The sequence below is a fragment of the Colobus angolensis genome, unplaced genomic scaffold, assembly GCF_000951035.1.
Source record: "Colobus angolensis palliatus isolate OR3802 unplaced genomic scaffold, Cang.pa_1.0 Scaffold72, whole genome shotgun sequence".
In the NCBI taxonomy this organism is placed as follows: domain Eukaryota; kingdom Metazoa; phylum Chordata; class Mammalia; order Primates; family Cercopithecidae; genus Colobus; species Colobus angolensis.
Genome location: NW_012120932.1, coordinates 2,011,777 through 2,027,127, shown reverse-complemented (window position 1 = coordinate 2,027,127; position 15,351 = coordinate 2,011,777). Strand labels below are relative to the sequence as shown.

At 58.6% G+C, this 15,351-nt stretch overlaps 1 protein-coding gene across 1 annotated transcript in view; it reads left to right on the top strand.

Moving 5' to 3' along the window:
- The first annotated feature begins 3,173 nt into the window (after nucleotides 1-3,173).
- The window catches only part of NINJ1 (ninjurin 1), a 13,503-nt gene continuing 1,325 nt past the window's right edge, over nucleotides 3,174-15,351 (top strand). Inside the window, exons 1-3 of the mRNA XM_011927469.1 lie at nucleotides 3,174-3,606; nucleotides 11,177-11,405; nucleotides 12,719-12,882. Of these exons, the coding sequence (XP_011782859.1) occupies nucleotides 3,532-3,606; nucleotides 11,177-11,405; nucleotides 12,719-12,873 (459 nt within the window). The 5' untranslated portion in view covers nucleotides 3,174-3,531 and the 3' untranslated portion in view covers nucleotides 12,874-12,882. The remainder of the gene's footprint in view (nucleotides 3,607-11,176; nucleotides 11,406-12,718; nucleotides 12,883-15,351) is intronic.

The window sequence follows — 15,351 nt, the reverse complement described above, 5'->3', positions numbered from 1 at the left end:
CCCAGGGCCCCCAGGTGGGCACAGTGCTGAGAAATGAACAGATGGAGAAACAGAGGCCAAGCAACCACTTCAATCATACAACAGGTGGGGACCCACTTGGCATCTGGCCAGTGTTCTGGGCACTGTGCTGCCCCCAGCCCACCTCCTGCCACAGGTGGCACAGATGTCCCCATGAGTCAGGAGCAAGGCCTGGACAGGGTGGAGTGGAAGATCCTTTTTTTCCTGAAAAGTTGCTCATGGTGACTTTCATTTTCCCCACTTACAAAACTCACCCCTCCCCCAGCAGGGGTGAGGCATGGGTCAGGGGGAGAATGGGAGCCCCACACAGGCGAGGCAGGCACTGGGTTCCAATGCTGGCTGGGTGGCCACCTGTGCAGCCTGAGGGCCGAGCAGACCTCACCTTAGGGAACGTCCAGTGAGGCAGGGGACAGTGCAGGCAAGCTGTGGCCTAGAGGACAGCACAGCCTCCTCAGGAGTTCTGAGGAGGGGCTCCGGTGCTGAGGGCTCCCTCCTGGGCTCTCCCCAACTGTGCCTCACTTTCCTCCCCTGTCAGGTTGGGGGGGTGCCCACTTTCGAGGGCTGACAGTAAAACAAGAACTGACGCAGCTGTCTGTGTGCCTCTTGTTCATTGTCGGACCCCATCGGTGCCACAGGAGCAGGCTTTCACTTACAGGAAGAAACTCTAGACTGGGCTGGGCCCCAGGCTGCCCTGAGGATTTGCATGGTGATCTTGCACACTGCTACCGAACTCTCTCTGCTCTTGTTTCTTTACAGGCAGGGAGAAGGGATCATGCTCACACGGCCTTGACCAAACCCCAGCCTTATGCTGTAGCAGGACGAGCCACAGACAAAACTCCTCAGACACCGAGTTAAAGAAGGAAGGGGTTTATTCGGCCGGGGGCATCGGCAAGACTCCTGTCTCAAGAGCCGAGCTCCCCAAGTGAGCAATTCCTGTCCCTTTTAAGGGCTCACAACTCTAAGGGGGTGCACATGAGAGGGTTGTGATCGATTGAGCCAGCAGGGGGTACGTGACTGGGGGCTGCATGCACCTGTAATTAGATGGGAACACAACAGGATAGGGATTTTCACAGTGCATTTCTATACAATGTCTGTAATCTATAGATAACATAACCTATTAGGTCTGGAGTCAATCTTTAACTACCAGGCCCAGGGTGGTGCCGGGCTGTCTGCCTGTGGATTTCATTTCTGCCTTTTAGTTTTTACTTTTTCTTTCTTTGGATGCAGAAATTGGGCATAAGACAATATGAGGGGTGGTCTCCTCCTTTAATGCTAATAGCACCGAAAGGGAAGCTGATGCAGAGAGGTTAAGCCACCTGCCTGAGCCCCCATAACTACCAGTGGCAGTTCTGGGATGTAGAGTCCTAGAAGGGTGACCCCCATCTGACCTCCCCAGGAAGGTTGGGGGGTCAAGAGTCCGCTCACTGTTTTGGAGGCTTTAGTGGAGGCACCAGCAGACACGGTGAGAGAATGCACGTCTTGGGTGGGTCCTGGAGGGGTGGGTGGCTATGAAGCAGTGGGATCTGGGGGTGAGGCCAAGGCCAGAAGTAGAAGACACTGTTGCGGGAAGTCAGGGACCCCAAACAGAGGGACTGGCTGAAGCCATGGCAGAAGATCATAAATTGTGAAGATTTCATGTACATTTATTAGTTCCCCAAATTAATACTTTTATAATTTCTTATGGCTGTCTTTACTGCAATCTCTGAACATAAATTGTGAAGATTTCATGGACATTTATCACTTCCCCAAACAATGCTCTTGTGATTTCCTATGCCTGTCTTTACTTTAATCTCTTAATCCCATCTTTGTAAGCTGAGGATGTATGGCACCTCAGGACCCCGTGATGATTGCATTAACTGCACAAATTGTTTAAACAATATGAAATCTGGGCACCTTGAAAAAAGAACAGGACAACAGCGATGTTTAGGGAGCAAAGGAGATAACCATTAGGTCTGGCTGCCTGAGAGCCGGGAGGAACAGAGCCATATTTCTCTTCTTTCAAAAGCAAATAGGAGAAATATCGCTGAATTCTTTTTCTCAGCAAGGAACAGCCCTGAGAAAGAGAATGTGTGCCTAGGGGTAGGTCTCTAAAATGGCCACTCCAGGAATGTCTGTCTTTTACGGTTGCAGATAAGGGATGAAATAAGCCCTGGTCTTCCATACTACTCCCAGGCCTATTAGGACCAGGAAATTCCCGCCTAGTAAATTTTGGTCAGACCAGTTGTCTGCTCTCAAACCCTGTCTCCTGATAAGATGTTATCAGTGACAATGCGTGCCCTAAACTTCATTAGCAATTTTAATTTTGCCCCGTGTCCTGTGATCTCGCCCTGCCTCCATTTGCCTTGTGATATTTGTGATCTCTGTGACCTATACCCTATTCGTACACTCCTTCCCCTTTCGAAAATCACTAATAAAAACTTGCTGATTTTGCAGCTTGGGGGGCATCATGGAACCTGCCGACATGTGATGCCTCCCCTGGCACCCAGCTTTAAAATTTCTCTCTTTTGTACTCTTTCCCTTTATTTCTCAGACTGGCCGACACGTAGGGAAATAGAAAATAACCTACGTGAAATAACATTGAATTATCGGGGGCAGGTTCGCCCGATTGGACACAGCACCCCAGCCTTCACCCCAAGCTCCTGCAGCCCAGTGCCACCAGGGGAAATAATGTCCTCTGCACCTCACCTGGCTTTCCAGCCTGGAAGAGGCTTACCAGCACGTCCTGGGGAAAAACGGGCCGATTGAACCAAGGGCTGGAAGCTCCAACACACTTTGCCCAGCCCCTCGTGACTAGCCTGGGCACAGAGTGCCACCCTAGGGCAAGTCAGGCTCCCTCTAGCCCTTGGACGCAGAGACGGCTCCATCACGCGGGAGGGGCTGAGACCCAGGGCACCTTCATCCCCTTTGTGCCTCCACCCCCCCACGCCCCTTCAGGAGTCTGTGCCCTCATAACCCCCATTTCCCAGCAAGAAAGCCTGAGGTCAGGGAGTGGGAAGCCCCGTGCCAGCGTGACCCGCAGTCAGGGGAACCCCGGACTCTCTGACGCTGTTACTAGGGGCGCAGTAGGCGCTGTGCGGGAGCGATCTGCGGTTCCCAGAGCGAACCCCGCCTGGGAAAAACCCAACGTGGGCGCCAGCGACAACGCCCGCTCACTTTCATGCAGTTTGCCTGGTGGCCAGGGAAAGGTCTGTTCTTGGCCTCATTTTGTGTATTAAAAGTGTCCGCGACGGAGGTTCAAAGCAAGACGCAGCGCAGGGTCCTCTGGGGCCACCGGCGTCGCGTCCCCGCCCTTGGGGGGTCCCGGGGGAGCGTCTCAGGCTGGAGAGGTCGGAGTGGCCCCGAACCGCTGGCTCTCAGCGGACGGCCTCTAGACCCGGTTCCGCCCTGGGTGGAGGCGGAGTCTGGGGCAGCCGCTCGCCGCGGGGCGGGCCGGGGGCGGGCACGCAGCTGGAGCCTGAGGTTGAGGCTCCGGCGCGCTCAGGCCCGGATCCTGGCGGCCTGGGCGGCCGCACCATGGACTCGGGGACCGAGGAGTACGAGCTCAACGGCGGCCTGCCGCCGGGCACACCCGGCTCCCCGGACGCCTCGGTAAGACCTTCCTCCCACCGCTGCGTGATCTTGCCCGGCCCTGTCCTTTCCGGGCGCCGCGGCTCCCCGGGCACCTGTGGGCGCCCGGCCGAGTGCGCGCCGCGTTCGCACTGCAGAGTGGTGGGGGACGTCCCGCTCCAGGCCAAGTCCCTCCTGCCCCATCAGGGTCAGAACGATGCCCACGGGAGTTCCAGCCACCCCCGGCAAGTGGGGGGGATGTGGGGGCGTGGGGGCGCAGGGCGGGCTGGCGTCCCCAGCCCTACTAAGCAGCGCCCGCGTTTGGCTGCGCGGCGGAGGGGGCCTGGGCGCAGCTCCTGGGACTAAGGACTGCCGGCGCCCGGCTTTCCCGACCTCCCCCGACTCCCGCGCGGCCCCCTCTAACTTCAGCCTCGCCGTGGGGGCTCCTCAGCGCTCTTTGCCCGGGGGTGGGCGGAGAGGAGTCACAGCCTCCGGGCTCCAGACCAGCGGCATGCAGACACTTACGTCACCCCACGCTGACTACACAATCTGATGCGTGCCTTGTTGGGGAACTTTGGGCCCGCTGTGGTCCCTATTCCACTCACCTGCCTTGAGAAATAGAAACGTCACACAACCTTCAGTGTATGTCTCCACAGGCCCTCCAGAGCTTGCCCTGCCCGGCCTGGGAGGACTGTGGGCAGGGGCAGGCCCTGGCAATGGTTCTGCTTCAGAATTCTTCATCCCAGGACTCAGCACTTACTGAGCACCTTGTGTTTGTTGCAAGGTCCTGGCATGGCCCTCTGATGACTTGTTTACTTTGGACATTCTTTCCTTTTCCAATCCCCCCAGGGGTGGGGGCAGGGAGCAGCCTGTGGGTTTTTCCAGGCCTCTCCGTGGCGTGGATCAGATCGGGGCAAAGACATTCTGCCCACTTGCTGGTGAACAGTCCTAGGCCGGTGCTGTGGGGACAGGCCATGTTCAGGGAGTCAGGGAGGTGGGGCCCCATGAGCCCCGGGATAGGATGACCCTGGGGCTGCATGGACACTTGTCCCTAGGTTAGAGATGAGGAAACTGAGGGCTGAGAGGAGCTGTCCCACTGCAGGACTTGACCGGTGTGCAGGACCCCAGGGACCTGCCGCTACCCCAGTGTGTGAGCACTTTGGAGCAACAGGCAGGGGGCTCCTCTGGCTGTGTGTCCCTGGGAAGTTGCTGCACCTCTCTGGGCCTTTTAGACATGGTCTTAAAAAGACAGAACAGAGGCTCCCACCTGCCTTCAGGGAAGTGGGGAAAGCAAGTCAGGTAGTAAACAGGGCAGTGGCTTGGAGCGCCTTGGAAAAGGAGGGATACTACAGCTCCCCCACCCTTGACCTTGCCTGGGCAGTGCCCTCCACTCAGAGCAGTCTCTACTCACCTCTGCGGGCGGCAGGATGGGCTGTGCCTCCTGAGATGGGTGCATCTCAGGCCCAGAGGAGATTGGGTTGGATTTGTTCCCGGATCACTGTCTTGGCTCTGGGCACTAGAGGGAGGGAAACACAGCCCCGCCCCACCACGCGCGGTTGGAGAGCAGCCCAACCCAGACAGGGCAGGAGAGGCCAAGGCAAAGCATGGGGTTCCCTAGGGGCTGGCAGCCCGTTGTGGGGGGCGGCGCATGGTGGTCAGGGAAGGCTTTCTGTGGAGGTGGGGACATTGGCGCTGAGCCCTGGAGGGTGGGGAAGACGGGTGGGCAGATCTGGCTCTCTGAGATGTGTGGAAAGGCATCTAGGCAGAGGGAACAGCGGGAGCAAAGGCTCAGAGGCTGGACCACAAAGCACATGAGGGCTGGGTAGAAGGTGGGGGGATGGGAAGCCAGGCCGATGGGAGGGGCCTTGCAGGCCTGATCACGGTCTGGTGTCCAGGGAGCTGTGGAAGGGCTATGAGCCAGTGTGAGGATGAGCACATTTCCCCTTGAAGGGTAAAAACTTCGAGGGCCGCTCTACTCACCGAGCCTGGAGGCCCAGGACCACCCAACACACCTGTTCCTCTTCCCACCCTCAAGACCTTGCTTCTCCGTTTCTTGGGCACATCATGTCAGCACTCTGTGCCTCAGTTTCTCATCTGTGAAATGGACATGATTGCGGTGCCTGCCACAGAGGGTGGTGAGGACTCAGTGGCTGATGTACAGGAAGTGCTTAGAGCCAGGCCAGCACTCAGCGCCCTCATCCTTACTTCTGCCTGCCATGGAGACCCTCTCCCAGTGGTGACCCCTGGCAATGGTTTGGAGAGGGCAGTGCTTTGCCCAGAGTGGGGCGCAAGGAGAGTCTCAGTTTCCTTTTATGGAAAATGGGGCACAACTGCTCACCTCCCAGGGTGGCCGAGGCTCAGGGAGGAGCCCCACGTGGAACTCCGGCCTGGGTGGGCTCTGTTGGGCCACAGCCGTGGGAAGCTCTCAGGTCTCCCCCGCCCCGTGTGCCCTGTGCCCCTGTGGCCCTTCATGTGAGGGCCCCCATCAGTGTCCAGGGATTGAGTCAGCTCGCTGTGGCTGTCAGCAGAAGGAACAGTAAACAACAATTTCAATGTGAAAACGGCCTGAATCTGTTATCCCCAGGGCGTCTCAAGGCAGGGAGGTGGTGGGGATGGGGTTGGGACACGGCCCTCTGGTGCCAGCCACACCTTCCTGACCCTCACGGCCCGCAGGTCGAAGGTTCCTGGGGCCACATCTGGGCCGAGAGGTCTTCGGAGGCAGGTAGCTGTGCCCGGTGCACCTGCCGTCTGGGCCGGGCATGGCCTCAGCTGCGCAGGGGGAGGTTTGCTCTATTTCGCATTTCTGCTTTCCTGGCAGATCCTGAAGCTGGCAGGGTCTGGGCCAAGTTCTGAAAGGCAACCCTAACATGGTCTCAGGGCCACTTCTGGTCAGTGCTGAGTCCACGGGAAGTGGGTCTGCTTGGCCCAGCTGCGGTGGCGACCCCGCCTCCCAGCACTTCCTGCTATCTTGCTGGGGATTTCCTGCCAGGAACACAGACGTGGAGCTGGGAGACCCTCTCGGGGCCTGCTTCCTGGGCTGGCCGGTAGGAGATGGTGCAGGGCTCCAGTGCCAGTCCCCGCCTGTCTGTGTGGCATCTGGGGAAGGGCACAGCAGCTCATGCCCCTACTGGTGGGTCAGACGAGGGATGCCGGAGGCCCCAGGCAGGTCCTAGCACATGGTAGGGGAGAAGAGGGGTTGCCTGATTCTCAGGTCCCCCCACCGTCTGCCAATGCCTGCTGAGTCCAAGGTTAGGGCCGGTGAGCAGGACAGGTGCGAGCAGCCAAGGTCTAGACTAGGACCCCGCAGGCACCCAGGGCAGGCGCCTCATCCCTGTTGTCCCGCTGGGTCCTGCTCAGCACAGGAGAGCCTGTGCCCCAGGCTGTCTTTCTTTGCCAAGTGACTGTTATGTGAGCCTGTTCAGCTGCTTTTGAGTCAGTGGAGTTGGTTGGGGAGGCAGCGTCTTTCAAAACAGTGAGAGCCAGGCATCGAGGAAGAGCAGCCCTGCCACCTACTGCCATGTGCTCCACCAGCTACGGGGCCTCTGAGACCATCCCATTCAGTTGCCGCCACATCCTTGTCTACCCATTTTACAGATGAGGAAACTGAGGCATAGAGTGGTCAGTGCTGAGGCAAGACTGGGGAGGTAAAGGAGGTGCTGTGGCAGCTTCCAGCCCTGCTTCTCACAGGCCTTGGAAGGGGTGGATGATATGCATCACCACATTTGTGGACCCACAGACCCCGACCCTGTCTCTGCCCATGCAAGCCCTGGGTGAGCCAGAGCACCCATTATGCTATTGCCAGAGCCAGGCCCGTGGATGCAGCAAGCCTGGTTCATATCCCACTTCTGTGCCAGCCCCTCCTGCCTGAGCTGAGGATGCTCACTGCAGTGGCCCTGGGACCCACCGTGTGGCCCAGCCCCAACACGTGCAGCCTGCAGTGGGGAGGCTGACTGTCCACAGAAGGTTGCATGAAGAGCCAGCCACGCCCCTGCACAGAGCTGACCTCCTCACCAAGCCTCCTTCCTAACTTTTGGAGGAGAACTATCTGGCCTGGCGCCAGGCCCCGGGTGCTGCTGAGGTTCTGGGGAAGTCCCGCTGGTCCTGGGAGTATATTAACCAGGGTGTTTATTCCCTGCCCTGTCCAAGCCGTGGGCACAGGTCTCGGCAGGGCTCAGCTCCTGGCAGCTCCTGCTAGCTGGTCAGGACGACAGGGCTCCCTCACCTGTGGTAGCTGGGTCCCCCGGCCACCCTAAGGCCCATCCCAACATAGAGGCAAGTGCCCAGGACTGGGGGAGAGGGGGTCGTCCTCCCTGGGATTTCCTGTGCGGTGGTCAGCTCCACGGCTCCAAGGCCCAGAGCACCGAGGTTAGGGACAGGGAAGCAGACCGGCCCTGCTGCCCTCCCCTCCACATGACACTCTCAGTGTGGCCTGCTGCTGGGGTGGTTGCCAGCTACACTGTATCCTGGGGCAGCCCTGTGCTTTGGGACACACAGTCCCGGGAGGTGGCTCTGGGCAAACCTCCTCCGAGCTGCAGTCGGCCGGTCTGTAGAATGGAGAGGAACACAGCCTCTGCCTTGGTCAGTGGGAGCTTCCCAGCTGCAACCCTAGATATACTGAGTGGGAGACTGAGGCCAACGGAGGGGGAGCTTGTGTCAGGGCCACGGGCTGGGCTGTGGTGAGCCAGGGCTTGACCTGCATGCAGAAGTTCCTTAGCTGCAGGTTGGACAGGAAGCAGATGGCCGGATGGGCTGGAAGTGCCCTTCACCAGCAGGGGTATGTGGTCAGGGCATTTGCTGGCCACTCGGGGCTTGGAGGCCATCCCAGGGCATCTGCTCCACAGCCTCATGGTACACATGGGAGACTGAGGCACAAAGTGGGGCTAGTTGTCCTGAAGTTACACAGCTGGAGCCTGAAGCAGGGAGCCTCTGAGAGCTCAGCCCCTAAGGGGACAATGGCGTCAGCTACCAGAGCTTCTGAGTCCCGGTGCCTGGGTTCAAATCCTAGATAGCCCTCACTTGCTATGTGGCTTTGGGTAAGGAACCGCCTTTGCTGGGCCTCAGTTTACCCACCTTAAGTGGGCATGAGGACAGCAGGGGCACAGGCTCCCCGTGACTGGGGGTGCTGAGAGCTCAGGCCTGAGGAGCTGGGGGCTCTGCGTGGACGGTCCTTTTTAATGGATCTGAGTCTTCCTCGTGACAGCATGGCTATGAAATATTTAAACGGTTCTGCAGAGCTCAGAAAAAAGGGAATTCTTCCTCCTGCCTAGAGGCCAACACAGTTAGCCTGGGCATGTGTGTCTGTTTGTGCGTGTGTGTGTGTAGTTTGTGTATGTATGTGCATGTGTATTTGTGTGTGCTGTATTGTGTGCACCTGTGTGTCTCACGTGCCTATGTGTGTCTTTCTGGGGCATGTGTGTTTCTGTGCCTTGTGACTAGGAACATGCACATATTTGTGTAGATGCCCCCGGAAGGTGGAAATCCTCACAAGGTCTACACTTGGCCGCCTTCTCCCAGCACAAGTCCTGGGATGGAGACCCGGATGAGCATTAGGGTGGCCTTGAAGGAAGGCACTTTGGCACTTGAGGTTTGTGAAACAGGAGCACCTGCCCACTGTGGCCAGCAGCCCCCTCGACACTGCACCTCACGGAGCACACGTGTAATGGGGTGTGACCCGCTGGACGGCTTCGCAAGAGCAGAACTGGAGACGACCTCAGTGCCAGGCACAGGCCTTTACGTCTGGGCCGTCCTCACCCAGACCCCGGGCAGCCTGGGAGGAAGCCCCTAAGTGGACAGTGGTGGGACAGGGACACACAGTCCTGGGAGGTGGCTCTGGGCAAACCTCCTCCGAGCTGCAATCTGCTGCTCTGTAGAATGGGAGGGGAACACAGCCTCCCAGTCGGTGAGTGCCCGGCCTGTGCTGGGGCCTGGGGCAATCCCAGGGAGTGCAGCGTCAGGCCCAGGGTGGGAGAGGCGAAGTAGAGACCCCACAGTGGCTTCGGGATATGCATGGAGTGACCCGAGAGCACACCAGGGCCCCAGGGACAGGGCTGCTGGCTGGCCCAGGTAAAGGCGGCTGTCCCTGTACACCCGTGTCCACGTGAACTTGCTACTTAGAGAGCGGCAGATGCTGAAGGCAGGTTGTTGGAATGCCCAGGCCCAGGTGTAAGCAGCAGAGCCCGCCGGTGTCCCCTGACACCCACTGTCTCTTTCTCCTGGGCACATAATTTTAGATGAAACTGAAAACACACAGCATGAAAGCAAGGCCCCTGCCCTCTGCTGGCTCTGCATTGGCTGCCTCATGTATTTTTCATCGTGCATGCTTCCAGCCTGCAGAAAGTCAAGGCCTGGATGGATGCCCGTGTCCGCCCCTCCCTGTGGCCCTGCAGCACCCCAGCCTCCCGGCCTGCATCTTTCATGAGTCTGGAAACAGTATCTCCCAGAGCAGGCCCCCAGGAGGTCGGCTGCCAGCAGTGCGTTCTCACAGCTGCCTCCAAGCAGGTGACCAGTCCTGGGAGGCTGTGGTCCAGGGCCTGGCAGCTCAGGGGCGCCTGCGGACAAAGGGCCGGGCCAAGGGGCCGGCAGGTTTGTCCTGAGTGACTGAAGAGGGGCCCCACCAGGGCAGCTTGAGAGGGGCAGACTCTTGCTCCAGAGAAAGAAGGAAGTTGGATACTTAGGGCTGCCTTGGAATGAAGGGCCAGCGCTAGGTGGGACCTTCCTGTGGCAGGAGAGAGGGCCATGTCCTGCCAGAGGAAGTCCTGGGAGGCTTCCTGGAAGCAATGGCCTCTGTATGGGGCCTTGGAGCTTGAGATATCTGGCAACAGGGAAAGGCACTGGGGGCTCCAAGAGACCTGTAGGGGGCCCCTCCCAGATGGGCCCCTAAGGCAGAGAGGCTTCCATCAGAACTGGCATTCCCATTTGATTACTCTGAGAAGTAATGTGGAAGCTAAGCTCCACTGTATGTCGTATGCCGAGGCATCTATTGAGCCTCTGCTGTGTGGGGGCTGGGCTCTGGGTGGCCCACCTCAGTGAGGGCTTGCTGCTAATGGCCAGATAGTTCTGCAAGGCCTGTGCTGAGGCCTGGAGGCTGAGTGGCCTGTCAGGCCCCAAGTCTGGGAGGTTGGGAGGTGGCAGGGGCGATCTCAGCCCTTAGGTCCGGCCCAGGAAGACTCGTTTCTTGCCTGGGCCACTGTGCACAGATCCGTCCACCCACACGTCACTTCCTTTCCTGGCATCAGGAGCTCAGACTCTGAGGCGGGGGGAGAGGAGGCCGGGGGCACAGACGGGTAGGGGCAGGCAGGGAGGAGCAGCCGCGCCTATGGCAGGAGGGCAAGGATCGGGCAGCGCTTTCCAGTGGAAAACCGGAGTGCATGTACTAGGGCTGCTATGTCATTTCCGTTCTCTCCTGGACTGTATTCCTAGGGGAGGTTTTATAAAGGCCGAGCACATTCTCGCAGCCTCTCCTTAGGGTAATAAGCACTTCTGACTGAGCACTTACCAGGGGTGGGGGCAAGGGAAGCCCTCACCTGCAGGGCCCAGCGACCCCCAGAGCCCAACTCAGGCGCAGCCCTTGCCCCTCCCCCACCCACCTTGCTGACCATCCCCCTCCCCGCAGCCGGCCCGCTGGGGCTGGAGGCACGGGCCCATCAATGTGAACCATTATGCCAACAAGAAGAGCGCGGCCGAAAGCATGCTGGACATCGCGCTGCTGATGGCCAACGCGTCCCAGCTGAAGGCCGTCGTGGAACAGGGCCCCAGCTTCGCCTTCTACGTGCCCCTGGTGGTCCTCATCTCCATCTCCCTCGCACTGCAGATCAGCGTGGGGGTGCTGCTCATCTTCCTCGGTAGGTCCCTGGGTGGGGCAGCCGGGCCACCTGCTCGCCTTGCTGGCATCTGCTCGCACCCCCTGGGACAGGTGCCCACCACCTTGCACACTTGGCTCTCAAGGAGCTGCCGAGTCCCTGGCCCTCATCACCCAGACATGCAGTCCAGGAAGTGGTACCCAGCCCCCCCCACGCCCTCCACTTTGGTGTTTGTTTCATTTTGTTTTGTGTTTTGAAACAGTCAGCCAGGCTGGAATGTAGCGGCACAGTCTTGGTTCACTGCAAACTCCATCTCATGGGCTCAGGCGATCCTCCCACCTCAGCCCCCAAAGTAACTGGGATTACAGGCACTCACCACCATGCCCGGCTGATTTTTGTAGTTTTTGTAGAGATGAGGTTATGCCATGTTGCCTCGTTGAATTTTTGAGCTCAAGTGATCCAACAGCCTCAGTCTCCCAAAATACTGGGATTATAGGCGTGAGTCACCACGCTCGGCTTTGTTTTGTTTTTGAAACCGGGTCTTTCTCTGTCTTGATCATGGCTCACTGCAGTCTCAACCTCCCAGGCTCAAGCGAGCCTTCTGCCTCAGCCTCCCAGGTAGCCTGGACCACAGCTATGTGCCACCATGCCGGCTAAATTTTTTTGTTTTTGTTAGACACGGGGTCTTGCTATGCTGCCCAGGCTGGTCTCAAACTCCTGGGCTCATGTGATCCTCCTGTCTCAGCCTCCGAAAGTGCTGGGATTACAGCCACCGTGCCTGGCCCCACCCTGCACTTTGAAAGAGCACAGAGTGGGGTCAGGGCCTGGCCTGTGGGCATTAGGGCAGGTGTTTCACTGGGTTCTTATTGACCCATGCCATGAGATGGCCTCAGCCATGCCAGTCCTCACCTCCTGGGCCCAGGGTCATCTTTGTGACTGCATGACCTTGGGCAAGTGGCTGAACCTCCCAGGCCTCACCTATAGAACAGGCATCATAATAGAACTGCAGTTTGTGGCAGGAATCACTTGATTAAGGCCCGCAGAGGGCTCAGTGCATTTGCCCAAACCTGGCCTTTGGTTGACTTCCATAGCTTCAATTCCTATGAGGAAAGTGCGGGGGCTACAGAAGGTGGGGTCGTAGACTGAAGGGCTGCCCAAGCCAGGGGTGCTGTTGTCAGTGTTTCAGCAAAACGTGTATTTTTCTCTGGGCGACAAAACTCATCCTAAATGCGATTGAGGGCCTTATAATGTCCCAGGACAGCTTGACCACTGGGGTGGGTCCCCTTCCACTGTCCCAGGCTGGGGTGCTGCGTCTGGGCTGCTCTTGGCACCATCCACTCCTCTCTCGCCCACAGTCAAGTACGACCTTAACAACCCGGCCAAGCACGCCAAGCTGGACTTCCTCAACAACCTGGCCACGGGCCTGGTGTTCATCATTGTGGTAGTCAACATCTTCATCACGGCCTTCGGGGTCCAGAAGCCCTTGATGGACATGGCGCCCCAGCAATAGGGCACCCAGGTGAGCCGGGAGATGGGGCGCGAGGCCTGCAGTCCTGGGGTTGCTCGCTGTCGGAGGCTCTCTCAGTGTGGTGAGTCCCTGGCTGGCCAGCCTCGGACACCTTCCTAGGCTATGGGCATCCTCGTCCACACCTACAAGGCCAATGCCTGGCCGCTGTCTTGAGGCCAGCCTTGCCACTGGTGCTGGCCAGCTGGGGTCCGGTGGTCACAGTGTTCAGATGGCATGTGTGTAGGAGCCACCATTTGAACATCCTGGAGAACTCACTTAAACATAAGATTTCTATGTATTCAGAACGTCTGTCTGAAAAAAAAAAAAAAATTTCTGGGTCAGGCGCTGTGGCTTACACCTGTAATCCCAGCACTTTGGGAGGCTGAGGCGGGCAGATCACTTGAGGTCAGGAGTTCGAGACCAGCCTTGCCAACAGGGTGAAACCCCGTCTCTACTAAAAATACAAAAAGTAGCTGGGAGTGGTGGCACATCCCTGTACTCCCAGCTACTCAGGAGGCTGAGGCAGGAGAATCGCTTGAACCCAAAAGGCAGAGGTTGCAGTGAGCTAAGATCATGCTCCTGCACTCCAGCCTGAGCGACACAGTGAGACTCTTTCCAAAAAACACCCAAAACCCAGAGATTTCTGGCTTCTCTTGGTAAGTCAGGGGCTCTGCACCCCTTATCAGCTCCACTTAGCAGGTGAAGCTTCCAGCCCTCATCTGAGAAAAAGGGGCCCTGGTATAACTGCCTGCCTGACATGCCCACCCCACTGTGCCAGTCTGACCAGGACGGTGGGATTCAGGATCTTGTCACATGAGCCCCTGTGACTCTTCAAGTCTGCCCTGTGCCGGGCCTCACAGAGTCTGTTAGCTGCCTGCCCTAGGCTGGACCCTGGTTGTGTGCGGGATGCAGACGGAGGCTGTCCCCACAGGGTGAGGCACCCAGTGTAGGAAGACTTCCCACACCACGCACAGCCTCTCCTGGTGTCCTTGCTCGGAGGGGGTGAGCGTCTGCCCAGTGACACAGAAAGGCCTAGGACGCAGCCGTGGTCAGGGCCACATGGTGCACACACTACAGTCCATGCAGCCAGGCCAGGGCCACACACCACAGTCCCTGCAACCTCGGGCCTAGGGGTCACCCCTCCGGTTTGTAGCAGAGGTGGAGGTGAGTTGCCAAGGGAGGGGTGGGCACTCCTGGCAGGTGGCCATCTCTCCACCAGTGGGGGCCCACGGCAGAGTAGACAGGAGCAGTGTGCTTGGGACAGAGCACCTGTGTGTCAAGGATATATAAAAATTTCCCCAGGCCGGGTGCGGTGGCTCACACCTGGAATCCTAGCACTTTGGGAGGCGGAGGCGAGTGGATCACCTGAGGTCGGGTGTTTGATACCAGGCTGACCAACATGGAGAAAACCCATCTCTACTAAAAATACAAAATTAGCCAGGTGTGATGGTGCCTGCCTGTAGTCCCAGCTACTCTGGAGGGTGAGGCAGGAGAATCGCTTGAACCTGGGAGGTGGAGGTTGCGGTGAACCAAGATCGCGCCATTGCACCCCAGCCCAGGCAACAGTGTGAAACTCTGTCTCGAAAAAAAAAAAAAAATTCCCCAAGAGGGCGTAGTGGAGGAAGAGGTGGGGTGCTGGGGCCAACAGCTGGGTTGGGAACGCCCAGCATCCACCCGGCCTCGCCCCTCCCCACACAGGGGCCAGCTAGGAGTGGCTGCGGCTCGTGGTGACCCATGCTCCCTTACCACACCCGTGGCCATTCCCCCAATGGGGTCACACCAGCCCCAGTGTCCCGGCTGTGGAGCCTGAAGTCACCTTTCTGAAAGGGCCCGGATCTGAGTGGCCCCACGTGGGGTCTGAGTCACTGTTCAGATGCTGCCTCCAGTTTGTATTTGTCCCCTTCCAGAACACCTAGATGTCAGCTGCTCCCTGGCTTGGAGCATGTGGCCAGGCCATTTATTAACCACCTGCTGTGTGTGCTGAATGCAGTCCCTAACTCTCCCAAACATCAATTATCTGCCTGCGGGGAAGAGGGTCTGGGCCTGTGGGCCAAGTGGGGACCCAGCAGTGGACCTGAAGGCTGGCCTCAGAGGCTCGGAGGCCACAGCTGCTGTGTGTCCTGCCTGGAGCAGCCAGAGAGGTCTCGGGCTTCGTGGATGGCTATGGTCACAGCTGTCTAGCCCCAGCCCCCCATGGTGGGCCAGGCCTTTAAGTCCTGGCAGTAACCCAGCCATGCTATATTCATTCCATTTTCAGAGGGGAAACTGAGGCACGGAGTACTTTGACACCTCTCATGTCAGAATCAGGCTCTTCTCCTTCCTGAGTCCGGGTGTCCAAATGGCCCCGACACTTGGGGCTGGTCACAGCCTGGCTCAGAGCTTCTCTTCTCCCTCCTTCCAGGCCCAGACCCTCTCCTCTCCCTCCTTCCAGGCCCAGACCCTCTCCTCTCCCTCCTTCCAGGCCCAGACCCTCTCCTCTTC